Source organism: Danio aesculapii, chromosome 2 (genome assembly GCF_903798145.1).
Source record: "Danio aesculapii chromosome 2, fDanAes4.1, whole genome shotgun sequence".
NCBI classification, from domain to species: domain Eukaryota; kingdom Metazoa; phylum Chordata; class Actinopteri; order Cypriniformes; family Danionidae; genus Danio; species Danio aesculapii.
Window position 1 is genome coordinate 16,898,839 of NC_079436.1, and position 25,243 is coordinate 16,924,081.

The window sequence follows — 25,243 nt, forward strand, 5'->3', positions numbered from 1 at the left end:
AAAATAAAAAATAAAAACTCTCAGGGATGCACTGAATGTTTGGCAACCAAAACACTTTCAGTTTTCAGACCAAACAATGTTTACCAAACAAGAAGTTTCTAATGATTCAGTAGAAAACAGCCAGCATAGTGTGCGAGATTTGAAACCTGCGGCCCCGCCCACTAACACAGAAAAAACACTAGACACACACACACAGACGCCGCCGGTCGAATGAAGTCACGCTGTGCTCAGATGGATAATATTGACAGTCTCTACCCAAAGATGAGTTGTTAACCTGGTACAGTACACGCGGTTACTCTTTATATTCTCTTATCACATGTAAGCCACGTTAAAAACGCGACGCGTGCCGCTTTGTTTACGGATTTAACGTTAAAGGCTTTTGTGAGCTCGCGTTCCACTGCCGTTTGTCGTTGCTATGGCGATCGATCTTAAGCTAGGAGACAGGAGACTCGTGTCACTTTCCCTAGTTCTTCTGAGGAGCGTTGTGTGTGTGTGTGTGTGTGTGTGTGTGAGAGAGAGAGAGAGAGAGAGAGAGAGAGAGAGAGAGAATCGCGTCGCTTTCCCTAGTTCTTCTGAGGAGCGTTGTGTGTGTGTGTGTGTGAGAGAGAGAGAGAGAGAGACTCGCGTCGCTTTCCCTAGTTCTTCTGATGAGCGTTGTGTGTGTGTGTGTGTGTGTGAGAGAGAGAGAGAGAGAGAGAGAGAGAGAGAGAGAGACTCGCGTCGCTTTCCCTAGTTTTTCTGAGGAGCGTTGTGTGTGTGTGCGTGTGTGTGTGTGTGTGTGTGAGTGAGAGAGAGAGACTCGCGTCGCTTTCCCTAGTTCTTCTGAGGAGCGTTGTGTGTGTGTGTGAGAGAGAGAGAGAGAGAGAGAGAGAGAGAGAGAGAGAGAGAGAGAGAGAGAGAGAGAGAGAGAGAGAGAGAGAGAGAGAGACTCGCGTCGATCTCCCCAGTTCTTCTGAGGAGGGTTGTGTGTGTGTGTGAAAAAAGCCTTACACTATGAAGCGTGTGTGCACTGTGACTACTTTTATATAGTTGATTACCAGCTGGGCATTTCACTCTGTCTCGCGCTGAAGCCTGTCACTGTCGACCAATCGCAGCAGGCTGTCATCGGTCCAATCAGCGCAGATTAGCTTCGGGCTGAGGAGGGGGTTGGGAACAAATGAATCGCTGAACGATTCATATGGGAGTCGTTGGGATAATTAGGTAAAAATAAATGCAGATTATAAGACCATCAAAGTGTTTTATGACCTTGCATGCATATTAGACTGTTGTTGGAGACCCTTACAACCTAATTGTGACCCTATTTCATGTATAATATGGGCTCTTTAATAGCTTAGTCCTTATAAACAATCCATTAATAAAATCCATTATTTACAAGGCTAGAGAAGAAATAACCGAACATGCAATATGATCCGCATAATGATCATAGTAAAATGAGGCAAGCGCTCGTTTTTATATAAACTATAAATGTCTGGCCATGATGCATATTTATGTCAGTTTATAAAAAGATTATATAGCTTGAAACACTTTAATATTTTAGAGGAAGTTTGTAAAGTTTGCACAACCAATGTTTGGTCTTATTAACCTGCTACCCATAATTAAAAGTCATGTAGCCTACTTTTTGATTACTTGATCCATGGATTAACGGTAGCACCAGCGGACATAAACGGAGAGACACCCTTCTTAAGGAGGGGAGAAGAAGGAGCAGCCAGGAGAAGAGAGAGCACACACACACACAGCGACAGTGTTGTGATGGCTAAAATTGAAAATAAAATATACTACTTACCTGATATCGCCGACCCTGTCTTTTTCTTCCCACACAACAACGAACACATTACAACAGGGTTTATGTGTCCCCAATATGCAAAGTCAAGAGAGTGCACGACTCCATAAGAGGTCACATAAACTGCACACACTTGATTATATAATGTGTGAACTCGGGGACGCATCTCACAGCGCAAAGCATAACTTATCAAATGCCCATGCTTACTCGGTCATCGATAAGGTCTATCGGTTTTAAAGGGTTACCAACAATAAATCAATCATTGAGTGAACTTTAGCACCCCTAGTTTAATCAATTGTAAAAGTAATGGCAATGTTATTAAAAGGCACATACAATCTATCAATTAATCTATCCAATACAGGGCTCTAGATCAACTTTTTGCCTTGGTGGGCCTTTTTTTTCTTATGGCTCGTTTCCACTGACTGGTACGGTACGGTTCGGTTTGGTACGGTCACCTTTATCAGGCTTGCGTTTCCACTAACAAGGGTACCCTTTTGGTGGGCGTGGTGTATGACAGAAAGTTTTAGTCAACGTCATTCTAGCTCGAAGAAATGTCTACAATAAAGCTGTATGGGTCGTTCACATATCATATGAGAAGCCCTTCTCACAAAACAGATGCTTCATACACATAAATACTTGTGTAAAAATGTTTATTACTAACTTTTCAATGAACATGAGTTAATTATAACTGCAGATCAATGACTGTGCGAAACAGCCTATTGTAACGTCTGTAATTATATTAAATAACTAAATAAATGAACATATATAAACTCATACAGCCCCTTACAGTCTCCGATATGTTCCCAACTACAGAAGAACTACATAAAGTAGGCATTTCGCCCGTATTTAATGTGCTCCTTTTTTCCCGGCTTCTCCTTTGTTTCTTCGCGCTTCACTCTCGCGTTTGTCAGTGTCTAACAGGATCGGGTTTCAAAAGCACATCAATAATCAAGCGCAGGTTATTATCATCAGCTCAAGAAGTTTGTTATTTCAGATATAATGTTAGACGCGCGGCGAGCGCTAGCAAGAAAGCGAAACCGCTCGCGCCTCAGACTGCCTCGTAAAAAACTACGGGGCACAGGGAAAATCTGCTCTTCTTCTTGGATTTGTGGCTGTCCATCAAGACGACGACAAGGTTTGTTTGAGCCCAGATCGACCATGGCTCGTTATTATATGTATTTATAATTCCGCTAAAATCTCTCGCTGTGTTTTTCAAACATGGCGGGTTTTTTGTTTTCATTCTGGCTTGTTGCGTAAGCAAATGACGTATCTCTGTAAACTAATAGCGTTCAGCTGCGCGTGTGGCTCCGCCTTTTGGTACCCTTTCTTGTGTTTGGTACCCTTTCGAAAGGGTGCCGAAAAAGTGGTACGGTACGGTTCGGTTCGGTACGCTTTTTGACAGTGGAAACGGCCATAAAAGCGTACTAAACCAAACCGAACCGTACCGTACCACTTCACGCCATTAGGTGCACCACGCATTGCAATGAATGTATACAATTTTATATTTATATTAAAGATAAATAAGGCAAAAATCTGAGAATGATACTTTTTATATTTTTACACCAACAAAAATATCTTGTGGTAGTGCACTTGTTTAATAAAAATCTTTGTAACTGTAACATTCAACGTGCAATAAAGTGCCATCAAAAAAAAAACCTAAAGCTCATAATCTTTTGTATTTACAAGTGAAATTAAGTTTTATATTCTGCCTATGCCTAAATCCAAAAAGCACTAAATTTGTATATTTATAAATTACACTAATTAAACTAAATAAATATATATTACACTAAATAACTAAAATAGGCTATCTAATCTTATTCTCTGATTAAACATTTACTGTGCATTTAATGTTAAATAAATCAATAATGAATAGACCTATAAGTGTATCCTGTGTGTGAGTGTGTGTGTGTGTGAGTGTGTGTGTGATTGTGTGTGTGTGTGTGTGTGTGTGTGTGCGTGCGTGCGTGTGTTGCCACCAATTGTGTCTTTCATTACTAAAGCATCTCTCTTCCAAAACCAAACGTTACTTCATCTGTCTGGCAATATTTCTGCTTTCAGTAGAATAAAAAAATAATTTAGATATAGTCAAAATATGCAGAAACTGTGTAAAGAAGACTGAAGTGCAGCCACACATGGAATCTAAGGTCTCATCTCATCTCATCTTGCTCTTGCTGACATCCAGACATTGATAAGTAGACACCACATAAATGTCAAGTCGTGAAACTGGCCGGTACCAGCTGAAGCCCTTGCGAAATGTCAAAATACAGCACTGAAATACTGCACTAATACCTCAGAGGGAGATTATGTTAGCCTAATTTGAGAGTTTTAAAAAATAATAGACATTTTAAAAAAGGAACAACACGCAAATCGGCAACAAATAAAACTGGTTGCGTGTTTCAGCACTTGCCGCTGGATTAAGTAGATGGGGCTGTGTGTGTAGCGCCTTTAAGTAGCCTGTGTCAATCAACTACTGCTGGTGAGCAAGAGCGCACGTAAGAGCGCAAAGCCGATATAGATATAACAAAAAGCAAGTTCATATTATAAATTATGGAAAATTAATTTAATTTTACCCCTCGAATAGAATTTTTTTAGTTGCAAAGATTTTTCTGAAAAAGTAGATCGTGCAGTACTTTTAATCATCCACGATCAAATATTGTGTTATCGCACAGCCTAGTGCAAGCCTCAAATTCTTGTGCCCCCCTTAATAGGTGCTGGCGCCCTCCTGCTGGGGCATTCCCCACAGTTTCAAAACCCCTGGATTAGAGTAATTTTACTCTGTTCTCATTTTACTTCTGTCTCTCTCTATCTGCTTTATTTATCTACTTTTTAGGTGTACACTTTTTGTACATTTCTCCAGTTTAGTTATACATTTTCTGTAACCTGTAAATGTTTTGATTGTCTGCTTTTGCATCACAGAACAAAGTTCCTTCTATGTTCCTATTGTTCTACATACTCTTCAACTGTTGATACTGTAAATGGTAAGAAAAGGCTTTCTCTTTGTCAGAATTTTTTTTTAATAAATAGCTTAATAGACAAGTAGATCAATTTACTGTACTTTTTACTGTGCTTTTTATATAGTGTGTATTATATAGCTGAATGAGTGCAGTTCAGTACCTCCAGTAGGCAGAGATCTGCTCAGAACACAGGTGGAGAGTGTAGTGGACTGACACCAGAGTTCGGTCTCAACCGCGAACACTACCATTAATAGTAATAAAACAAACATCCATCAATATAATCCTCAATTTAACACAAATATTTGCTAAATCAGACGGTTATGTATTTTTTAAACTTCTGATTTAATTCACCATCAACCACAACTAACAACAACAAAGCACCAATTCAACTTTCCAAAGATGATTGATTTACCTTCAGAGTTTTGTGCTTCAAAATTGGTCTCAAATGGTGGGCCAAAGAATGCTGTTGAGGTTTCTCTATTACATCAGCCAAAAAAAGAACAAAATCAAAACATTTAGGCAGTGAAATTGTTGTACTGTTATTCAATGTAAAATGATGACACACTAACCTGATTGGGTCCGAACTAGGCCCTGGGGTTGTAGTTGGTGTTGGAGTAGATCGTCTTGGTCTTGCTATCTCTTCACCTGAAAAACACAAAGAAGACTATTCAGTAAAAATTATTATTATTATCTATGCACTAGAGTGATATGGCAATACACAAATTGTCAGTATTTTAAAATAAACACTCACTTGACAGGTTCCGTTTCACTGGGCACTGTAACGAAGGTCACAAAAGAGGAAATGGAATGGAAATAACAAACACATTTTAAAAAACCACAAATGCTAACATACATTTATATTAACATGATGACACGATGGAAAAGAAAATCTCTTGCTTTGATGTTTACAATTGTACTGTATTTCTATAAAACACATACAAAAATAGGTTTTCTTTCATTTCTGTTTAAAGGTTTAGGTTCAGCAAGATTGTTCATAATGTTTTTTTGTTTCCTTTGCTTAAGGCTAAAATCCAGTTAGCCAGTGCTATTGTAAAACAATTTACTAACAATTCAATATATTTCCTATTGTAATACATTTTAAAATAATGACAAAGCTTAATTTTCAGCATCATTACTGCCTTCAGTGTTACATGACATCATTTTAAAATATTAATCGTCTGCACAAGAAACATTTGTTGATATTTTCAATAAAAAAACAAGCTTCACAAAACAATATTTCTACAAAATATTGTCTAACAAAATGTTATTAAATGTAATTTTTGCTCAATTCATCCTTGCTGAATAAAATGTTTAAATCCTTCTAAATTAATGAATAAACAAACTAATTAATTCTCACTGACCCAAAACTTTTGATAGTCCAGGTAATAGGTAGGCAACATGACCAAAAAAGTCAAATAAAAAAAAAGTACATTCTGACTAAATGAACCACAGCTAAAAATTTAGATATACGCAGATGTGTGATCGCATCACATCTCCACCCATACACCCAATTCTACCATTGCAACACATATTGTCATACTGTCCAGCTTTACTCCAAATCATGAAAGAGTTGGCACGATGGCATTGTTTTACATTAGTTCTTCATTAGCCTCCCTGACACAACTGATGAGTGACAAATGTCTTCAGCTAATGGAAAACAGAGTCCACGTGCCAAGTTCGCCAACACTGAATTCCAGCTGACATTCACATCCAACATGCTGAAGCTGCAGATGATATCAAGAATCTAATGATTTTTTTAGATTGATCCATGAGCATTTGCAATCTGTCAGTACAGGTTAGTCCAGCAGTAACACAACAACAGAATAAAAGGCTCAGTGTACCAGTTTTAACTGGAGTATTCTACAAGAACCATACTTACTGGACTTCGCCTCTGAGATCAGCAAAAAAGGAGAAAGAACAGACCTAGTCAGAGAACGGAGCACTATTAACAAACAAAACAAAACAAAACAAAAAAACATTCAGAGTGGGAAAATCTGTCTGTGCTAGATCTTTCATTATCCAGTGCACTCAAAAACAATGTAATCAACAATGCACAAAACTTATGTGATTTTACTTGACTGGAGTTCTGAATGGCAGAGCTCATGCAAACAGCCATATTGTTATGATCTCATGCTTTCATTGCACATGTGCACATACAATATTCCATGATTGTATATGTACATAAAATAAATAATTAAATTAAATTATGTAATAAATAATTAAATTATGTAAATTAAATCATTTCCATTTAAAAAGTAATGTTATTTCAGTATTTCATTTAAAGACAGCTCTATTCACGCACCAACAATACAGTTCTGATTCATATTGTTACTAATAAAATTTACTATGATTTGCTCTAAATAACAAAAAACTAAAACAAAAAATTGTAAATGGTACAAGTGCATAATAGTAATACAATGATAACTGGAGAATGTAATAATGCACTGCAGTTCAAAAGTTTCAAAAGGTGTCAGTAAGGTTTAAAAATATTCTTTTTAATTTGTGAGAATGCATTTAATGATAAAAAAGTGACATGAATACATTTATCGTGTTACAAAAGGTTTGAAAAGTTTAAAAAATTTAATAGATTCCACAATGTATCAACAGTTTTCAGTGATGATAATTATAAATATAGCTGCAAGCAGCCATTGAGGTGCCAAGCACTTTACAGCCAGAATGAGCAAAGCAGTCCAGAGCAAGAATGAGCAAAGCAGTCCAGAGGCCAAAAACGGTGGCAGAGTTACAAATTTGATGTGCTGTCTCTAGTGTTAGGTGACAATGAAGAACCGAAAGTTTTGTGTCAATATACTTAAGCATTGCAGAGAGACAGTCTCAGATGCAGTTTAACATTATACCGGCACATGTCGAGGCTGTAAACAAAAAACATTTTGCCTATTGACATGAATTTCCCAACACTTAGTCATCATGGTCTGACGATGATCCGAGTTAAATTTGGTGATATTTTGATATATGGTCCAGCAGGAGTTTGCAAAAGAGTTTTTTTTTAATCAAAATCAATATGGCGGACAGGAAGTTTAGCCAAATATGGCATATTTGGTATCAATGTTCTCAGCATGACCCAAAGAATAAGTTTAGAATTTGTTTTATGACAATAAACATATGCAGAATAAAGTTATTAGCAAATTTATGAATCATTATTGATGGTTAGTAAACGGTAACTTGTATAGTATATATAACTTGTGACCACTATGTGGCGCTGTTACCAAATTTAGGTGGCGCTGCTCCAGAAATTTTTGAGTACCTTCAGGGCATGATGTCGAAGATGCATACCATGTTTTGTAATGATACGTGAATACGTTTGTGAAATATAGCATTTTTTGACAAAAATCTAAATGAGCGACCTGGAAAAATCTGACATTATTCGACTCATGCTTTGTCGGATGTGAAGAGACCAGTTTTCTGAGTTTTGGACGAAGGGCTAAGAAGATACAAGCAAAAAAAGTTATTTTCTGTATCTCCGGACCACCAGGGGGCAGTGCCCCGAAACGCTGCACATAACCTCAGACCATGGCTGTCATAACACACACCAAGTTTGGTGTGAATACGTCAATGCCTAAAAGAAATATCACTGCAAGTAAATTTTTCGCAAGCTCTACCGTTAGATTTGTTCACAAGTTAAACAAAAACAGTTGGTCGAATCAACTTGAATTCCATAACTTTTGGTCAGCATTGTCTGTAGATCATGTGATTCAATTTTGTTGAAAATCGGATAAATGGCCTGGGACGAGTTCGTTCAAACAGGTTTTGCGAAAAATTCAAAATAGCGAAAAAATTTTCATGATGGAAAATAATGTTATAAGGTGCATTTAGAGGATTCAGAGGAGAAAAAAAAGAATTTTTACTGTAGCCCATTCTGTTCAAAAGTTATAATGATAAACATAAGTGAAACTTTGGACAAGTGGTGGCGTTACAGAATTTGAGTTTTAATTTAATACATTTTGCTTAATTTATGAAAGACTATGTTATGCTAAAGTAAATATATAAAAAGCAGAAAACTGTTGACACACTTTGCAATAAGGGTCGTTAACTTACTAACATGAATTAAGATTCAACAATTCTTGTACCACAACTATTAATTGTAGTTCATGCACTGCATGGTTACATTACACCTGATTGAAATTCGACCTCACCAGTATTGCACTTTAGACAGGTTCACCATTTACTGTTATGATTCTGAGAGCTCTGGTAAACTAAACTAAGATAAAACCATGCATGTGAGTGATGTTGCAAAATTCTAACTGTATCTTTTAAGTGTGAAAGCACTTGCTTACCGGACTCTTTCTCTGTATGTGAAAACAAAAGAGCAGAGAAAATCATTAGTATTTGAGTGTGATTATTACATCTGCAGTGATAGGGTAAACTGTGATACTAACCAAAGGAGAAGGAGAGATGGCCAGTGTCCCCACTGAGGCCTTCAGCTCATTCATAGCAGAAACTGTGCAGTTTCCACTGTTTGCTGTCAATGGCTTGATCTTGATCTTAAATTTTTTCCCATGCTCCTCTTCTCCTTCTGACTCGCTGGAGGAGAAGAATGTCTTGACTTTTGGAGCTGGTGGGTCTTGTTAAAGTTAATTCAAGAATCCAGTCTCTCTGAGCTCCTTCTTTCTCTACTCTGCTCTTTTAATATAGGGCGTATGCTTTCAGCGTATTATGAAGTAAATTCCTGTTACCATATACAGTTAAAGTCAAAATTATTAGCCCTCCTGTGATTTTCTTTTTCTTTTTCAAATATTTCCTAAATTATGTTTAAAAGCTGTTTTTTTTTAACAGTATTTCCTAATAATAGTTTTTCTTCTTGAAAAAGTCTTATTTGTTTTATTTCAGCTGGAATAAAAGCATTTTTATTATTATTTTTAATTTTAAAACATTTCAAGGTCAGTATTAATAACCCCCTTAATAAATCTTTTCTGTTCTGCATGACTACAGAACAAACCATTTTTATACAATTAAATAGTAATACCTTAATTACCTTAACATGCCTAGTTAACATAATTGACCCAGTTAAGCCCTTAAATTGCACTTTAAGTTGAATACTTGTTTCTTGAAAAATATCTAGTAAAATGTCACGTACTGTCATCATGGCAAGAATAAAGGAAATCAGTTTATTAAAAATAATAATCACTGATGAAGATTCTGCAGCACTTGTTACACTATAATACACTATCAATGGTGTTGTTTTTATGATCATTTAGAAAATAGATTTGCGTTCTCTGCACAGAAATCCATGTCTTCTCTACATGTGGACAAGACAAACCAAGAGGCTCCAACTAGGAGCGACGCTCTGACTTTGCGTTTCTGGATGTGGTGATTACCTGTCCCTGGATGATGGGCACGAGCACTGCGTTTCATGTCTGGGGGTCCAGCATGTTGATGCGGTGCTCGTGGGCAATGCATGCCACCACTGGTGGCAGATAACGATAACGGCTCGCTCTTGCAAAGGGGCCACTTACCCCAGTGTTCCCCCGCTCCGTGGTTGGCACTCGGGCAGATCTGATGATCACAGTGGGAGTAAATCCGTCGCCCTCTGGCTTAGGGACCTCTCGCTCCTCTATGCGCTCCATCCAAGCTTCAAATGAGAGAAGCGATCCGTCCTCGGATGGTTGCTCTCTCACTTGATGATACCGAGTATTAGATGTCCATCTCTGCATCGGAGGATTAGCTGTCATTGTCTGATGAAGATTCGAACCCGTTCCTCCGGGACAGCGAGCGTGGCGTCAGATCTAGAAGCAGACATGGGCCTGCAGATGGTTTATCCAGCAGGCCCATGGCCGGACCGAATAGATGGGTGTTATGTGGAGGATGTAAAAAAAGGCAAGACCTTCTAAGCCTCCCGTATTCTCCTTCCCGGAAGTGCACAGTAGACTCACGCATTCATGGAGGGCACCGTTCTCTGCCCGATCTGTGTGTGCCTCCGCCCTCACCACCCTTGATGGCGGAGTAGCCAGGGAGTATGAGGTGACTCACCAGATTGAGTGTGCCATTGCGGGCCCGTGTGGTTCCTCTTCCTGGCGGGGTCAACCTCATCTCCCATCCAAAGCGACCAGGTTATCTGCTTCCCTCGGAGCCAGAGCCTACACAGCAGCGGGCCAGGCTGCTTCCGCCCTGCACGCTATGGTCACCTACCAGCGTTACCAATCGCAGGCGCTGGCCCAGCTGCACGAGGGTGGTTTCGACTCAGGCTTGTTATACAAGATAGTACAGTTTTAACTGCCATTTGTGTACTGTAACTACACATTGTGGTAATTGATAAAGGTTTGCCAAAGTAGACCTGAGCCCATGTGGTGATTACGCTTATAGATGAATGGTTGTTCAGCTTATGTTTGCGGCCTTGTCCTTTACGCACTGAAAATCCTCCAGATTCCTTGAAATTCTTTATTATGTTTTGTGCTGTTGAAGATGAAATATCCAAATGTCTTTCTTTGAGTAACATTGTTTTTAAACATTTCATAATATTCTCACATATTTGCTGGCAAATTGGCGATCCTCTACCTGTTGACATCACCTGTTGCAAATCACATAATTATTACACCAATTTACCTTATTACTATCCCTAAATTGCTTTTATCCCAAATTTTTTTGGAATGTGTTGCCGGTCTGACTGACAGAAAATGATGTATGTTATTGTCTGCAATGTCAAAATAAATTTGGAAATCACTACTTTTTTAATTTGCATTTTCCATACTGTCCCAAGCTTTTCTGATTTGGGGTTGTAATATAATTGTCTTCCTGAAATAATGCGCTCCACCAATAACAGTTTTCAAAGTTTATAGCTATAGCTATAATTGCGGTTTAACTTCACTAAGACACATTAGTAATGAATTAGTCTGGCTATTTACCAACTGTATATCAAAAGCTCAAGAAAAATATGCTTTCTCAGTTCATGACACCTTAAACTTTGCAGTGCTTTTACATTCATGAGGAGCTACAGCTTACAGACTACATAAAAAGGTAATATCTGAAAAAGTATAGAGGCACTACAACTAATTAAAGCAATGAAATAATACAGATTAATACGCCAGCGAAAATTGAAAGGATATTTCCCCCTTGTTCTCCGGGTTTAACGCTGTACCCCTCATCATCCACATCAGGAGAGTTCTGTTATGGTATAAGAAAACTGATGAGGCATTACATCCACAGGAACTATAAAGACAGTATGAAAATCAGCATATAGAAATTAACTTACATATCGATCCCAGTCAATCTCACCGTAGAAGCCATTAGGTGCCCCGTTAGTTTTTTTCTGGGAATAAAACATGCGAGATGAAGCACTGTTACAATAATCACACAATAAAATTAGGAATGCACGATATATCGGCGGCCACATCGTTATCGGACGATAAATGCTATTTTTAATGTTTCCGTTCCGATGACAAAATTAGGCTGATATCTTTAAGCCAATAGGTTACATAATTGTACAGATCTGCCTGCCTCACGCATGCATGGACGGAACTTGTTCAGACTTGTCCAGTCCACTATAATGGAGCTTTTCTCACATTGTTTCATTCAAAGTCTTTCCTTTCTTCGTGTGGTATTTCTGTGCGTTAATATCTCAGTAAGTAGGCATATTCCTTATCATTGTAGATATGTTTGATGTTGTGTCATTGTGTATTTTGGTTTAAATCGTCTTAGGAAAAATATTACATGTGTAAACATAATAGCAGCGATGCACACATGCTAATAAACTTGTTGGGTTGTTTGTAATCTAATATGATTATTTGTTCTTATCAACGCATTGCTTGCCATGTTGTTGGTGTAAGATTGTATTCAGTTTGATTGGCATATTTATAATGATTATAACGAGCACTCATGATGGCTTAACCATGCACACACATAGTGACTAGTGAGCCATCAGAGCCTTCACAGCAGCAGGGGAGAGGTGTGCCAGTCACTGAATCCAGCATAGGGGTTCTCAACCCTCTGGCACATTCTGTCTTTATATTATGCACTGTGTTTGTCATAAAGTCATCTGTCCTCAATGCTCAGGTGTTGTATCAAAATCAGACTTTCAAGGACAAATCTGATGCACTTCATGTGTACGTGCATCACACAGCGCCTGCAGTTAGTTTCAAACTCACAGCGGTTTATCATAAACCTTTCATTGATCATTTTTTCCACAATTGACAGCAAGAACGAACACAAATGCGTTGTCTGATTGACAAGAAGCACCTACAGGTGTTCAAAATAATCTAAAATGCCAAATGGGATGAATTGATGCCGCATTTTCTAAAGTAATACGAACTGTATTTAGCTTTTCGCTTGCACGGTGGCTCTGCATTGTCAAAACACCTTTCAAACCGCTTTTTCGGACTTTACATATACATTACATTACATGTACATTACTTTTAGTTCTTAGTTCTTTCACTTTAATTTTACTTAAATATATTTATTTAACTTGTTTGTTAATAAAGTCCCACTTTGTTATTTACCCAATTATTTTTATGCAACAGTCAAGTGACATGTTAATTTGCTATGTGAAGAAAAGAAAATAAATTCCTTTTGCCATGCTGATTTATGTAAAAGCATAAATATAGGTCTATATTACCACCCTCCAAATTTTAGGAGTTATCTCCTCGAGAGCTTGCAAATCTAAATGTGAGAACTTGTGAAAATAATATTTGTATGTGTAGGCTACACTCACAGCTCTGAAGTGAAAAGCTGAATCTCTCTATATCACACACAGACAATAATCAAAACACCTGTGTTTTGAATTCGAAGTTGCAGATTAATAGTTACATAATTGTAAAATGTCATTCACTAATACAAAATGACAGTCACAAATGTGTTCTTTTAAATGAATATTTTATTATTATTACTTTTTTAAACTATTTTATGAAAAGATTTTTGTTAAATATCATTAATTGTACAGAAATGTATCTACCAAGAGCAGCAAAGTTGGTTTATTGGCTAGAGTCAGCAATCCAAGGGTAAGTTTTTGTTTTTAGTAATTATCTGTAAGTTCAATACTGTTAGCTATGCTAAGGACTGTTATGTGGTTCTGCAGTTTTTATAAGTAAGGGTTATAACTGAGTTGAAATATATAATTATCCACCCCTACTCTATTTAGTAAAATAAATACATAAAAAGCAACAAACAACATTATAAATAATCAATTAGCAACTTGAGACCAACCCACAATTAATGGGACAGGGTAACATTTATGATTCCATTACAAAAAAAAAGTTCCTACATGGGTCACTGAGTAATTAATATACAAATATTTTCTCTGTTTAGAATCTTTCATGTTTGCCTTGCATTGTAAAAACAATCTTTGTTTTGCGATATCAAATCAATAGCTAAATAAATAATTTACAGTGCACAACAAGTAATGGCGTTATAAACTATTATTGTACTATTAAACTATTAAACTATAAACTATTAAAGTTTATTTTAACTATTTGATTAAATAGAGGAGGACAATTAAATAGTATAACTATGTTATGTACAGTGCATGCGGAAAGTATTCATAGTGCCTCACTTTTTATGTTACAGCCTTATTTCAAAATAGATTAAACTTGTTTATTTCCTTTAAATTCTACACACAATACCCTAATAACAATGTGAAAAAATGTTTTTTTAATTGTTGCAAATTTATTAAAAATAAGAAAATCTGAAAAATCACATGTACATAAGTATTCACAGCCTTTGCTGTAAAGCTCTAAATTGAGCTCAGGTACATTTTGTTTCCACTGATCATTCTTGAGATGTTTCAACAGCTTAATTGGAGTTCACCTGTGGTAAATTCAGTTGATTGGACACGATTTGAAAAGGCATACACCTGTCTATACAAGGTCCCAGGGTTGACAGTGCATGTCAAAACACAAACCAAGCATGAAGACAAAGGAATTGTCTGTAGACCTCCAAGACAGGATTGTCTAAACGCACAAGGCTGGGGAAGGTTACAGAAAAATTCCTGCTGCTCTGAAAGTTCCAATGAGAACAGTGGCCTCCATCACCTGTAAGTGGAAGATGTTTGGAACCACCAGGACTCTTCCTAGAGCTGGCCGGCCATCTAAGTGATCGGGGGAGAAGGGCTTTAGTCAGGGATGTGAATAATAACCCAATGGTCACTCTGTCTGAGCTCCAGCATTCTTCTGTGGAGAGAGGAGAACCTTACAGAAGGACAACCATCTGTGCAGCAATCCACCAATCAGGCCTGTATGACCAGACGGAAGCCACTCTCCACCTGGAATTTGCCAAAGGCATCTAAAAGATTCTCAGATTATAAAAAACAAAATTCTCTGGTGTGATAAGACTCTTTGGAGTGAATGCCAGGCATTATGTTTAGAGAAAACCAGGCACCGCTCATCACTAGGCTAATACCATCCCTGCAGTGAAGCATGGCAGGCATGGTTTTTCAGCAGCAGGCACTGGAAAGCAGGTCGCACACCGGAAGCGCCGCTCGGCAGTGCGCCGCATAGCGCCACGCAGCGCCATACATTTCAGAATTCTAAACATAGGTTTCTTTCAGGGTACACACACCGGTGCCGCAAGTCGGCGGCTGTCTGCGGCGCCCAGCCACGACTCAGGACACTGTTCATATCTCTGCCACGCCACAGAGCGCCATCTGATTAGTTTCATGTTAAATATCATGCGAATGTCCGCGTCTGGTGTGTGATACTTTTAACTGTCATGTACATGCCAATGTACAGAGACATCCTGAATGAAAACCTGATTCAGAGTGCTCTTGACCTCAGACTGGGGCGATGGTTCATCTTCCAGCAAGACAATGACCCAAAGCACACCGCCAAAATATCAATGGAGTGGCTCCACAATAACTCTGTGAATGTCTAGCCAGAGCCCAGACTTAAATCCTATTGAACAGGTACTGCAAAGAGGAATGGGCAAAAATTCCCAAAGACAGGTGTGCCAAGCTTGTGGTATCATATTCAAAAAGACTCGAGGCTGTAATTGCTGCCAAATGTGCATCAACAAATATTAAGCAAAGGCTGTGAATACTTATATACATGTGATTTGTCAGGTTTTTTTTAATTTTAAATAAATTTGCAACAATTTCAAAAAATCTTTTTTTACACTGTCATTATGGGGTAGCGTGTGTAGAATGTTGAGGAAATAAATGAATTTAATCCATTTGGAATAAGGCTGTAACAAAGAAATGTGGAAAAAGTAAAGCGCTATGAATACTTTTCGGATGCACTGTATAACCCTTACATGCCACCTAACACAGTCCTTAGCTTAGCTAACAGTATTGAACGTATAGATAATTACTAAAAATAAAAACTTACCCCTATTTTGCCGACTTTACTGGTATATACATTTGTGTACAATTAATGACATTTAACAAAAATCGTTTCATAAAATAGTTAAAAAACAAAGTAATAGAGCTGTGAGTGTAAATTTCAAGCTACAAGTTCTCACATTTAGATTTGCAAGCTCTTTGTGTGCTAGTGATTTACCTTCATACTAACTACCTAAATAAGTTGATTCACTGTCTTGATTCATGGTGTACTTACTGATTTTTCCTTGTCTGGTGATCCACTGAAAAACAAAATAAATTGTTACGATTATCAGATATGTGACTAAATAGGTATAAGTACAGTATATACAAATAAGCTAGGTATATATAATTTACTTCAAATTAGCTAATTTATAGTGCATACATTTGTATAATATGATTTTATGGTCCAAATAGCTTTATATAACACACTAGTAGACCATGTACTGGCCATCTCATATATAATGCACACAAAAAAAAATTATACAAACTGGCTGAAAATAATAGTATTTTTTCAGTTGAATGAATCTGATATGCAAGTCAGGTGTATTTTTTTTTACTATGTACATATCAAGTGTAGAGTGTAGAGCTGATGACCATAGTCATATCACATACTGTTCCTACTCACGTGGAGTCACTGTCCTTTTCTTTTTTTCGTATCCCGAAGGCCTTTCGGGTACGCTTTTTCAGTCCTGTTAAAAACATGCTTATGGTCAGAAACCATGAATGAAAAATTAATCAATCAAACAATCAATCAACAAACCTCTCTATCTATCCATCTGTTCATCCATCCAGGCCAGCCCTGTATAATGATGCGTTTTTGTCAATTTAATCACTAGTGGACCAAGGACACACATTAATGTCCACACCTGGTGGTTAAATGCATTTCTTTTGTCCACTTAAGAGGGAGGGTAGGTATTGACTCCCCCGGATTGGTAATGCTGTGAAAGCTAGCACAATTTTCAATTAAACACGCTTTATGAATATGTATGGCTTTATGGTTTGAAGGTCATCCACTGCATAAAAATATGTGCCAGAGTAATTGGCAGTTCATTTCGCTGTGACGACCACTGATTAACAGGGACAAAGTAAGTGATTTATTTTATTTCTGATCAACTCCTAGGCCTTCACACTTTCTTGTTCTGTTCTATGCTTTTAACATGTATTTATGGTGTTGTCTTTGAATAAAATTATTATGCAAAAGACCAGGATTTGAAGTCAGATCGTCCAACACATTAAACAATTTTATTATATTATATAGATTATATTTTAAATTTTTCACAGAATATTCTTTAAAATTATATTATGCAGAAAACAGTGAATAAAAAATGACTTTAATAGTGACAGTGGGTCACAGACACACACATTTATACAAGAATCTATGCCACAAAGGATTAAGGCAGTTCTGAAGGCAAAAGGGGGTCCAACCCGGTACTAGTAAGGTGTACCTAATAAAGTGGGCAAAGTGTGTGTGGTTTTTATATATATATATATATATATATATATATATATATAAGAAAGCACTACAAGCTACTTTGGATTAAACCATTAAACCATCTACATCTACATTTGCAAAATCCAAAGTGCTAAATTGATTTTTGTTATCAAAAGAAAATCAAAATGCAGCGAGTTGAGAACTGAAACAATAGCTGAATTCATTGGCAAAGGGAGTGACAACTCCCATAAATATTTCAAAATATTTAGTTACGACCAAAACGAGGCCATGCAGTTATTTAGTGAAAGGGTAGCATTATCGAATATAATCAAGATAAGATACTTCATTCATTCATTTGTTTTCTTTTCGGCTTAGTCCCTTTATTAATCTGGGGTCGCCACAGCGGAATGAACCGCCAACTTATCCAGCACGTTTTACGCAGCAGATGCCCTTTTAGCCGCAACCCATCACTGGGAAACATCCACACACACTCATTCAAACACATACAATACGGACAATTTACCTATAACCAATTGACCTATACCACATGTCTTTGGACTTGTGGGGGAAAGCGGAGCACCTGGAGGAAACCCACACTTACACAGGGAGAACATGCAAACTCCACACAGAAACGCCAATTGACCCAGCCGAGGCTCGAACCAGCAACCTTCTTGCTGTGAGGTGAACGTGCTACCCACTGCACCACCACATCACCCAAATACTTATACTTAAAATACTTATCTTTCTATACTATCTCAATCTGCCTGTTTACTTTTAGACAGAAGCAATCGCCCCTAGACACTGACATAACTGATGATACTATATAGACAAAGCAAGAACATTTACAGCCTAAAGATCTTGGCATGAAGGCATACGGGAGCACTTGGGGCTCTTTGCACAAGTGTTAATGCCTTTAGCTGTGTGTTTACCCATCATGCTTCTAGACTCCAAAAACTCTAGGGAAAAGCTGACATTTCCTCCTCTGCTTAGCTTAAAGTATAGCAAGCAATTAAGTTGTGTTACTCCAAAAAACAAATATGAGGAACGAATCTGCTTGCCACTTGCTCACCAAACATTTAAATTTTACAATGTCATAAAATAAAGACAGTTTGGTAAAATTAGATTTAAAAAATACAGTGATTCACCTGTTGATATATTGTATTTCTCTATAGAACTCAAAATGTGATCGGAATGAAATGATTGCTCTTTTAAGTTAATCTTTTTAAGTTACATTTGTTAAAGATTCTAGGTGATCTGCCAAAATGCTAACCGGTTAGCATAATATCTTTGAAACACAGTCCCTTCCCTGCCGTCCAAAGCCACACATCCTAAAACATGAACGCGTACATCTTAAAGATGACAGCAGACAACCCACTAGTTCATGTCATTCGCCAGTTAGAAATGTAGTTAGTGGTTGGCCAGCGGCGTGCAGGAATTACACTTATTACCAAGCCATACTTACATGCTTTTTCTGACCGAATATTCAAAGTAGCATGATAGGGAGCACGTCACAGGCTGTCATTGTTCAAAAATAAACCAATGTGATGTGAATATAAAACCTTCACCTCAGTAAAGCAGGCTGGGTGGAATAGCACTATTTACTTATGTTTTGTTGTTAAAAATCTACATTATCAATGCTGTAAAAGGAGCCTTTTGAAATTGAAAACAGTCACTGAAATTTTCCAATGAAAGATCAAAGTGACATTTGTAACATAACACTACATCAGCTTTGCGTGACTAAAATAGTTTTAAAACATAACAATACCTGTCTAAAAGAAATACTTCAGCCATGGTGTCATCCTTCCTCCAGTGTGCAAAAGTAACTCAAATATTGATTCAGGACATTAAAAAGTTTTGATTCAGCATTTGATTCTACCACTGTGTCTCGTGTGCACATGAACGCATGCACGTGCTAATGACGGATCTGCGTGAAAAGAGATGCGCAGTTGACCAAATCTTTTAACAGACAGTGTGGTCCACTTATCAGAATTATGGGAATATCGGCCCGACATTATTTATTTGGATTAACATTTTTTAGGTCTTACCCAGAATATAAAAACATTTAGATCATTTACTTTAATCATTACTATTGGAATGTGTAGAGACTTTCAACCAGCACAATAAATAATGTTTCTGAAGACAATCACCTACTACACCTTTAAAAGGACCATGAACCCCCAACTTTGTTTAGGTGGAAGTGTCGAGTGGTGAAAGACAGAAGGATTTGCATAAAAAGGGTTTCAGTACATGCGCGCGCTGATTTTCACAGTGGCCACACAGACGCAGGGGAAATGGGCCCCGTTTACACTAATGCGTTTTAGTTTTAAAACGCATACATTTTGCTATGGTTCTGCCATCCGTCCACACTACACCAGAGTTTTTAAGCGCCAAAAACTAAGCTTTTTGAAAATGTTGAAGAGGTCGTTTTTGTTTTAAAACGCTGCTGCTCCGTGTCAGTGTGGATAGGGGAAAACGGAGACATCTGAAAATGGAGGCAGGACTGCAGGATCTGATTAGCTCGTTTTCCTCAATATTAAGTAGCCTACACAAAGTTCAGTCTTGCATCCTCTCCTTCAGACTTTTCAACTTTGATATAGAAAAAAACTCCCGAGGACACATCAAGTAAATCTTCAAAGGGAACAGTGTACTTTACAACCTCATTCACATCACCCAGGCTAGGTTGTTTCACTTTCTTAACAATAAAATGAAAACATGATAAAAGGAACTGCCTATTTTCATTTTGATATTAGCAACTTAACATATTTAAATAACCATCATCTTCACTGTATGTAAATTTATAACAAAATGGAGCCTATAACATAACTGCCTCCATTCATTTTCAGTGAAAAATACAAAATATACTCTCTCTTTTGCTGAATATCAGTTTTAATAATCAATAATGGCCATTATAAAAGTATAACGAACAATAATTGTATACATTATAGGAAATAAATGCAAGCAATTAGTTAAATGTGCAAAATCAGTGTATGCAGTTACATAAATGAATATATTAAAGGGGTGGTCGAGAATGTAATTTTAAGGCTTGGTTGTGTTTATAAGATGCAAAGCAATGTGTGCTCATGTTTCACTTGAAGGAAATCACGTAATTTTTTCCATAAATCTTACTTTGATTATATTCAGCTACTCAGCTAACATGAAAACGACTGTCATATTTCCTAGTTCCTCTGACCCGCCCTTAAGTGACTCTTATTGGTCATCTGTCATAATGTGCTGCGATTTGCAGATCGGCCCCACATCACGCCCGCACAAGCACGCACGTGCTTGTGTAAACAGTCAGTCAACCTCATAACGAGTGAAAATGGGGTGCGGCTCCTTTAAGAGAGATCGCCATTGTGTGTGTCTATGTGTGTGTGTGTGTGAACTGTGTGTCTGTAGACGCATGTAACACAAGAAATGCATGTGCGCAGGATCGATGTTTATTTTTATTTTTCTCTGATGCTCGGATTAAGTTATTGTTCTGTAATATACAGTGACGCTGTTGACAGAAGAATAAAGCACAAGATGTGGGATGCAACCTGTGTGAGCCTTGATTTATTCTTCTGCTGCAACACGAGTTAGGCAAGCTCTCCTGTATTTTTTTAACTCAACGCGTTGCACAACATCTTTCACATATATTCGGAATATGCATGTGTAAGTAATATAAATCATTCACATATCTTTTGAGAGTTCATTATCTGAGATGTAAAACGCATGGAAAAGCGCCTCATAGAGAGACATGCACGTGCTGGTGAAGTGTGTGTGTTTACTGCAGTTTGACTGATAAATATAAATTTGTAGCTAAATCGTTAGCGGTGCCAAACAGCATTTCCCGTTGTTTACATCCTTGCTACAGCATACTGTTGACGCTAGACACTGTATACGTCATGATCAATTTTAACAATTAAGAACACTTACAGGTTGTGGCCTCAGAGTTCACAGTTTCTGCTTGTTGGAGCTGTTCAATTGAGGAGATTTTAACTGAATCCAGCACTGATCTGGGAGTAGGGCTGCTCGATTATGGGAAAAATCATAATCACGATTAATTTGGTCATAAATGTAATCACGATTATTCAAAATGATTATCAGTTGAAGTCAAAATTATTCGCCCTCCTGTGAATTTTTATATATATATATATATATATATATATATATATATATATATATATATATATATATATATATATATATATATATATAAATATTTCCCAAATTATGTTTAACAGAGGAATTTTTCACAGTATTTCCTATACTCATTTTTTTTTAGAAAAGGCTTATTTGTTTTATTTCAGCTAGAATAATAGTTTTTAGTATTTTGAGACCTATTTTAAGGTCAATATTATTAGCCCCTTTAAGCAATATATATTTTTGATTGTCTGCAGAAGAAATTACTGTTATACAATGACTTCCCTAATTACCCTAATTAAGCCTGTGAATGTCACTCTAAGCTGAATACTATTATCTTAAAAATTTCTAGTCAAATATAATGTATTTTACATCATAGCAAAGATAAAAGAAATCAGTTATTAGAAATGAGTTATTAAATCTGTTATGTTTAAAAATGGGTTGAAAATAGATCTTTGCATTAAACAGAAATTGGGGGAAAGGGTCGCTAATAATTCAGGAGGGCTAATAGCAAAGATCTGCTGTAATTGCTGCTCCCTGAATGTAAAAATGTAAACACCTTCATCAAACTATTACCGTCGTGTTGGATTTTCTGACTGCCTGAAGCTCAGATGCACGCATACACTGCAGTGCATGTCAGAGTGTGTGTATGGTCTCGTGATGTGCATTTTCAGCGATATAGTGTGGACGAAGATCTGTTCAGAAATGTAAGGTGAAACACCAGTGTGGACATGGATTGTTTTCATTCTAAAACGCTGTTTTGGAACTAAAACATATTAGTGTACAGGGCCATAGACAGTGACTACGTTTACATGGACATCAGTCATCAAATTGTTTGCCTTAATTTAAATAAAACAATAATATGATTAAGGTGTTCGAGTTGCTTTTGCTTTTTGAATCCCGTTTTACATGTTATAGAACATAATACAATTAAAGTCATTGTGTCACAGCACTATACACTTTTCCTCTGGAGTTTCATGTAATTTCGGGTGTTTCATTCTTAATTTGTCAACTTTAACTGCAGTTTGGCACTTTCACTTTCATTCAGGAACATTTCATGCATGCCCTCCATGACAAACAAGATATTGAATGCAAGGAATTGCTGGAAGAGTGTTGTTTTAACACGGCGAATGGGAGAAAAAAAAAACTCTGCATTTCTCGGTAGATGCAGAGACTCGATAGGTGCAGTGAAATATCATCAAACAACTGAGTGTGTATAGACTATCCTGTCACAAAATGCAGCGAAAATCCAACATGACGGTAATAGTTTGATGAAGGTGTTTACATTTTTACATTCAGGGAGCAGCAATTACAGCGGATCGTTCAGTCCATAATATTGTAGTAATGTTGACGTACTTTAAAAACTGAAGGAGCACTTCTGAGGATACTAACTAACTTTGCCATCTGAATAAACCTAAAGAACACTGATCGCTCACCAAATCTGTAGAGACAGGACAATCAACACGAACTGGAACTGCATCTTTTTTAAAAGGAGAGGAGTGGCAAATGTGGATTTCACCATTTCCAGATGCAAAAAGCTGTCATGTGAAAAATTGTTCCTTGCAAACATATTTTTGTCAAGTGTTAGCAGACCACTGTAATCCACACGCGATCGGTGCTCTCGTGACAGGGAAATGGAAACAAAACCTTCGTTGCGGCACATTTATATACACAACACTGACAACCCATGTCTCCTAACAATTCTTTTTTTTTTCACTTGTTTTAACGATGGTTGACAACACAACGTGACATCTCTCTGAACACTAACAGGTAAAAACAGTCTTGAAAGCTATATCATGCATATTAATAAAGTTGCATCTCATTCACAATAAAGCGCGCTGATTGGTTCGAACCAAATCTTTCTCATAAGTTAATGCTGAATACTCAAAGACGTCACATTGTACCCGCCCGTACAGACATCCAGTCTTCACGCTAGAATTTACACAAGGATCTCATCACCAGGACGCAGCTTCAAAATGTATTTTTTTAATCCGGAAGAACGCAATTTGCTCAAAATAACACAAAAACTACAAATTTTCACCTTTTTGTGAAATATATGTGTCCTAATAGTGTTTTTAGCAACGTGGGACAAATGTATGACTGTCAACATCTCAAAAAAACGTGTTAAGTGTCAACAAGCTTGTTAAATGTTTTTTTTTTTTTTTTCAGTATTAACAAACCGTTAACCATGACTTAGGTATTGGGTAGGATGAGGGATGCAGAGTAAGATCATACTTTAGAAATACTAATAAACAGCCAGTATCTCAATAGTATGCAGGTAAAACTAAGCCACTAGTTAACAGTGAGAATTGCTACTTAAACATAAAATCAAAAGGGAATGCACTCAAAATGTAATTTAATCCTGTGATTTAAAGCTGAATTATAGACATTATTACGCTGGTATTCATTGTTGCATGACCCTTAAGAAATCATTCTGATATGCAGATTTGCTGCTGAGGACACATTTATTACCATCAACAATACTAAAATCAATTGTGCTGCTTAATGTTTTGTGGTAACTTTTATCATGCACACTCCAGAAAACAAATGCATCCCCTGCCTGCCACACTGAGCAACCACGAGTTGCATTGGAGTGACGTCCGCTCCCTCTTTATCTGATTGGGTAGAGGGGCAAGTGTCATCTCGATGAGTGGACTAATAATGATGCTGAAGCCCCCCTTTGATTCAAATGAAGATAAATATTTTGGAAATGGGAAAAGACCCACACAAAACATATAAATATGAGTGAGAAAAACTGATTTTGTTTTCAATTAGAAAAACTTTGAAGTCAGGTTTCTTTGTTGTGCAATTCTAAACACATATTCAATTTTAATACAGGCTCACTGTCCTCATTGTATGTGACCTCATTGTCTCTTATTCTGCATTTAGTTTTTGCACATTATAATTTCACACGTCATAATTTTTTTTTTACTTTTTATTTGTTTTTTTATCTGTGACCTCAATGCATTTGGCAGCATTTTGATTCCATAAAACAAATATGGACAGCTCACCCAATAGTCACTGTTTACTCAAACCTCCATTTGTTTCAAAACTGTTTGAGATTCTTGTTTCTTGCATTGAACACAAAAAATACATACTGAAGAATGTTGGGGAGGAAAGCTAGTGATTTCCATGGTATATTTTTAATTACATTGATATTATTTATTTATATTATATACTTTCCATCATTCTTCAGAATATCTTGTTTTGTATATGTAGTAAATGATTTGAAAATGTTCATTTTTCCTTAAATAAAAGGAAGTCAATGGCAACTGGAATTCCAGAGTTAAAAACAAATACAGCTAAAACAAAATGAACAGCCATGGTTCTGGGCAATATACATCACTGTTCAGACTGTTCTAAATGCTTTGTTATGGCTGTAGAATAAAAGTATACAATGTTCAGTTTTAGTAGTAGTCAACTCTGTTAAAGGTTTTAATGGAGTTGCCACAGGTATATTTATGTCTTTATTTACTTGCTTATTTTGCTGGTGGCTTTTGACCTGTATTTCACGAATCACCAAGGACCATGGTTTCAAGATAAATATCTTCTTTAATGTTCTACTAAACAAAAAAGGCACCTACATATTAAATTGGTGAGTGTCCTGACTGCAAATGATAACAGAATTTTAATTTAAAGGTGGACTATTCCTTTAAATCAAGGTTTGAAGTGACATACGAGATTATAATGGCAAGATC

The 25,243-nt window shown here is 37.0% G+C and overlaps 1 protein-coding gene across 1 annotated transcript in view; it reads right to left on the reverse strand.

The window, feature by feature from the left end:
• The window catches only part of sgip1b (SH3GL interacting endocytic adaptor 1b), an 88,418-nt gene that overhangs the window by 62,504 nt on the left and 671 nt on the right, over positions 1-25,243 (reverse strand). Inside the window, exons 2-12 of the mRNA XM_056464953.1 lie at positions 16,617-16,680; positions 16,227-16,251; positions 11,939-11,995; positions 11,793-11,850; positions 9,129-9,307; positions 9,027-9,038; positions 6,614-6,625; positions 5,486-5,510; positions 5,304-5,379; positions 5,147-5,211; positions 4,895-4,975 (exon numbers count right to left, since the gene is read on the reverse strand). Of these exons, the coding sequence (XP_056320928.1) occupies positions 4,895-4,975; positions 5,147-5,211; positions 5,304-5,379; positions 5,486-5,510; positions 6,614-6,625; positions 9,027-9,038; positions 9,129-9,307; positions 11,793-11,850; positions 11,939-11,995; positions 16,227-16,251; positions 16,617-16,680 (654 nt within the window). The remainder of the gene's footprint in view (positions 1-4,894; positions 4,976-5,146; positions 5,212-5,303; positions 5,380-5,485; positions 5,511-6,613; positions 6,626-9,026; positions 9,039-9,128; positions 9,308-11,792; positions 11,851-11,938; positions 11,996-16,226; positions 16,252-16,616; positions 16,681-25,243) is intronic.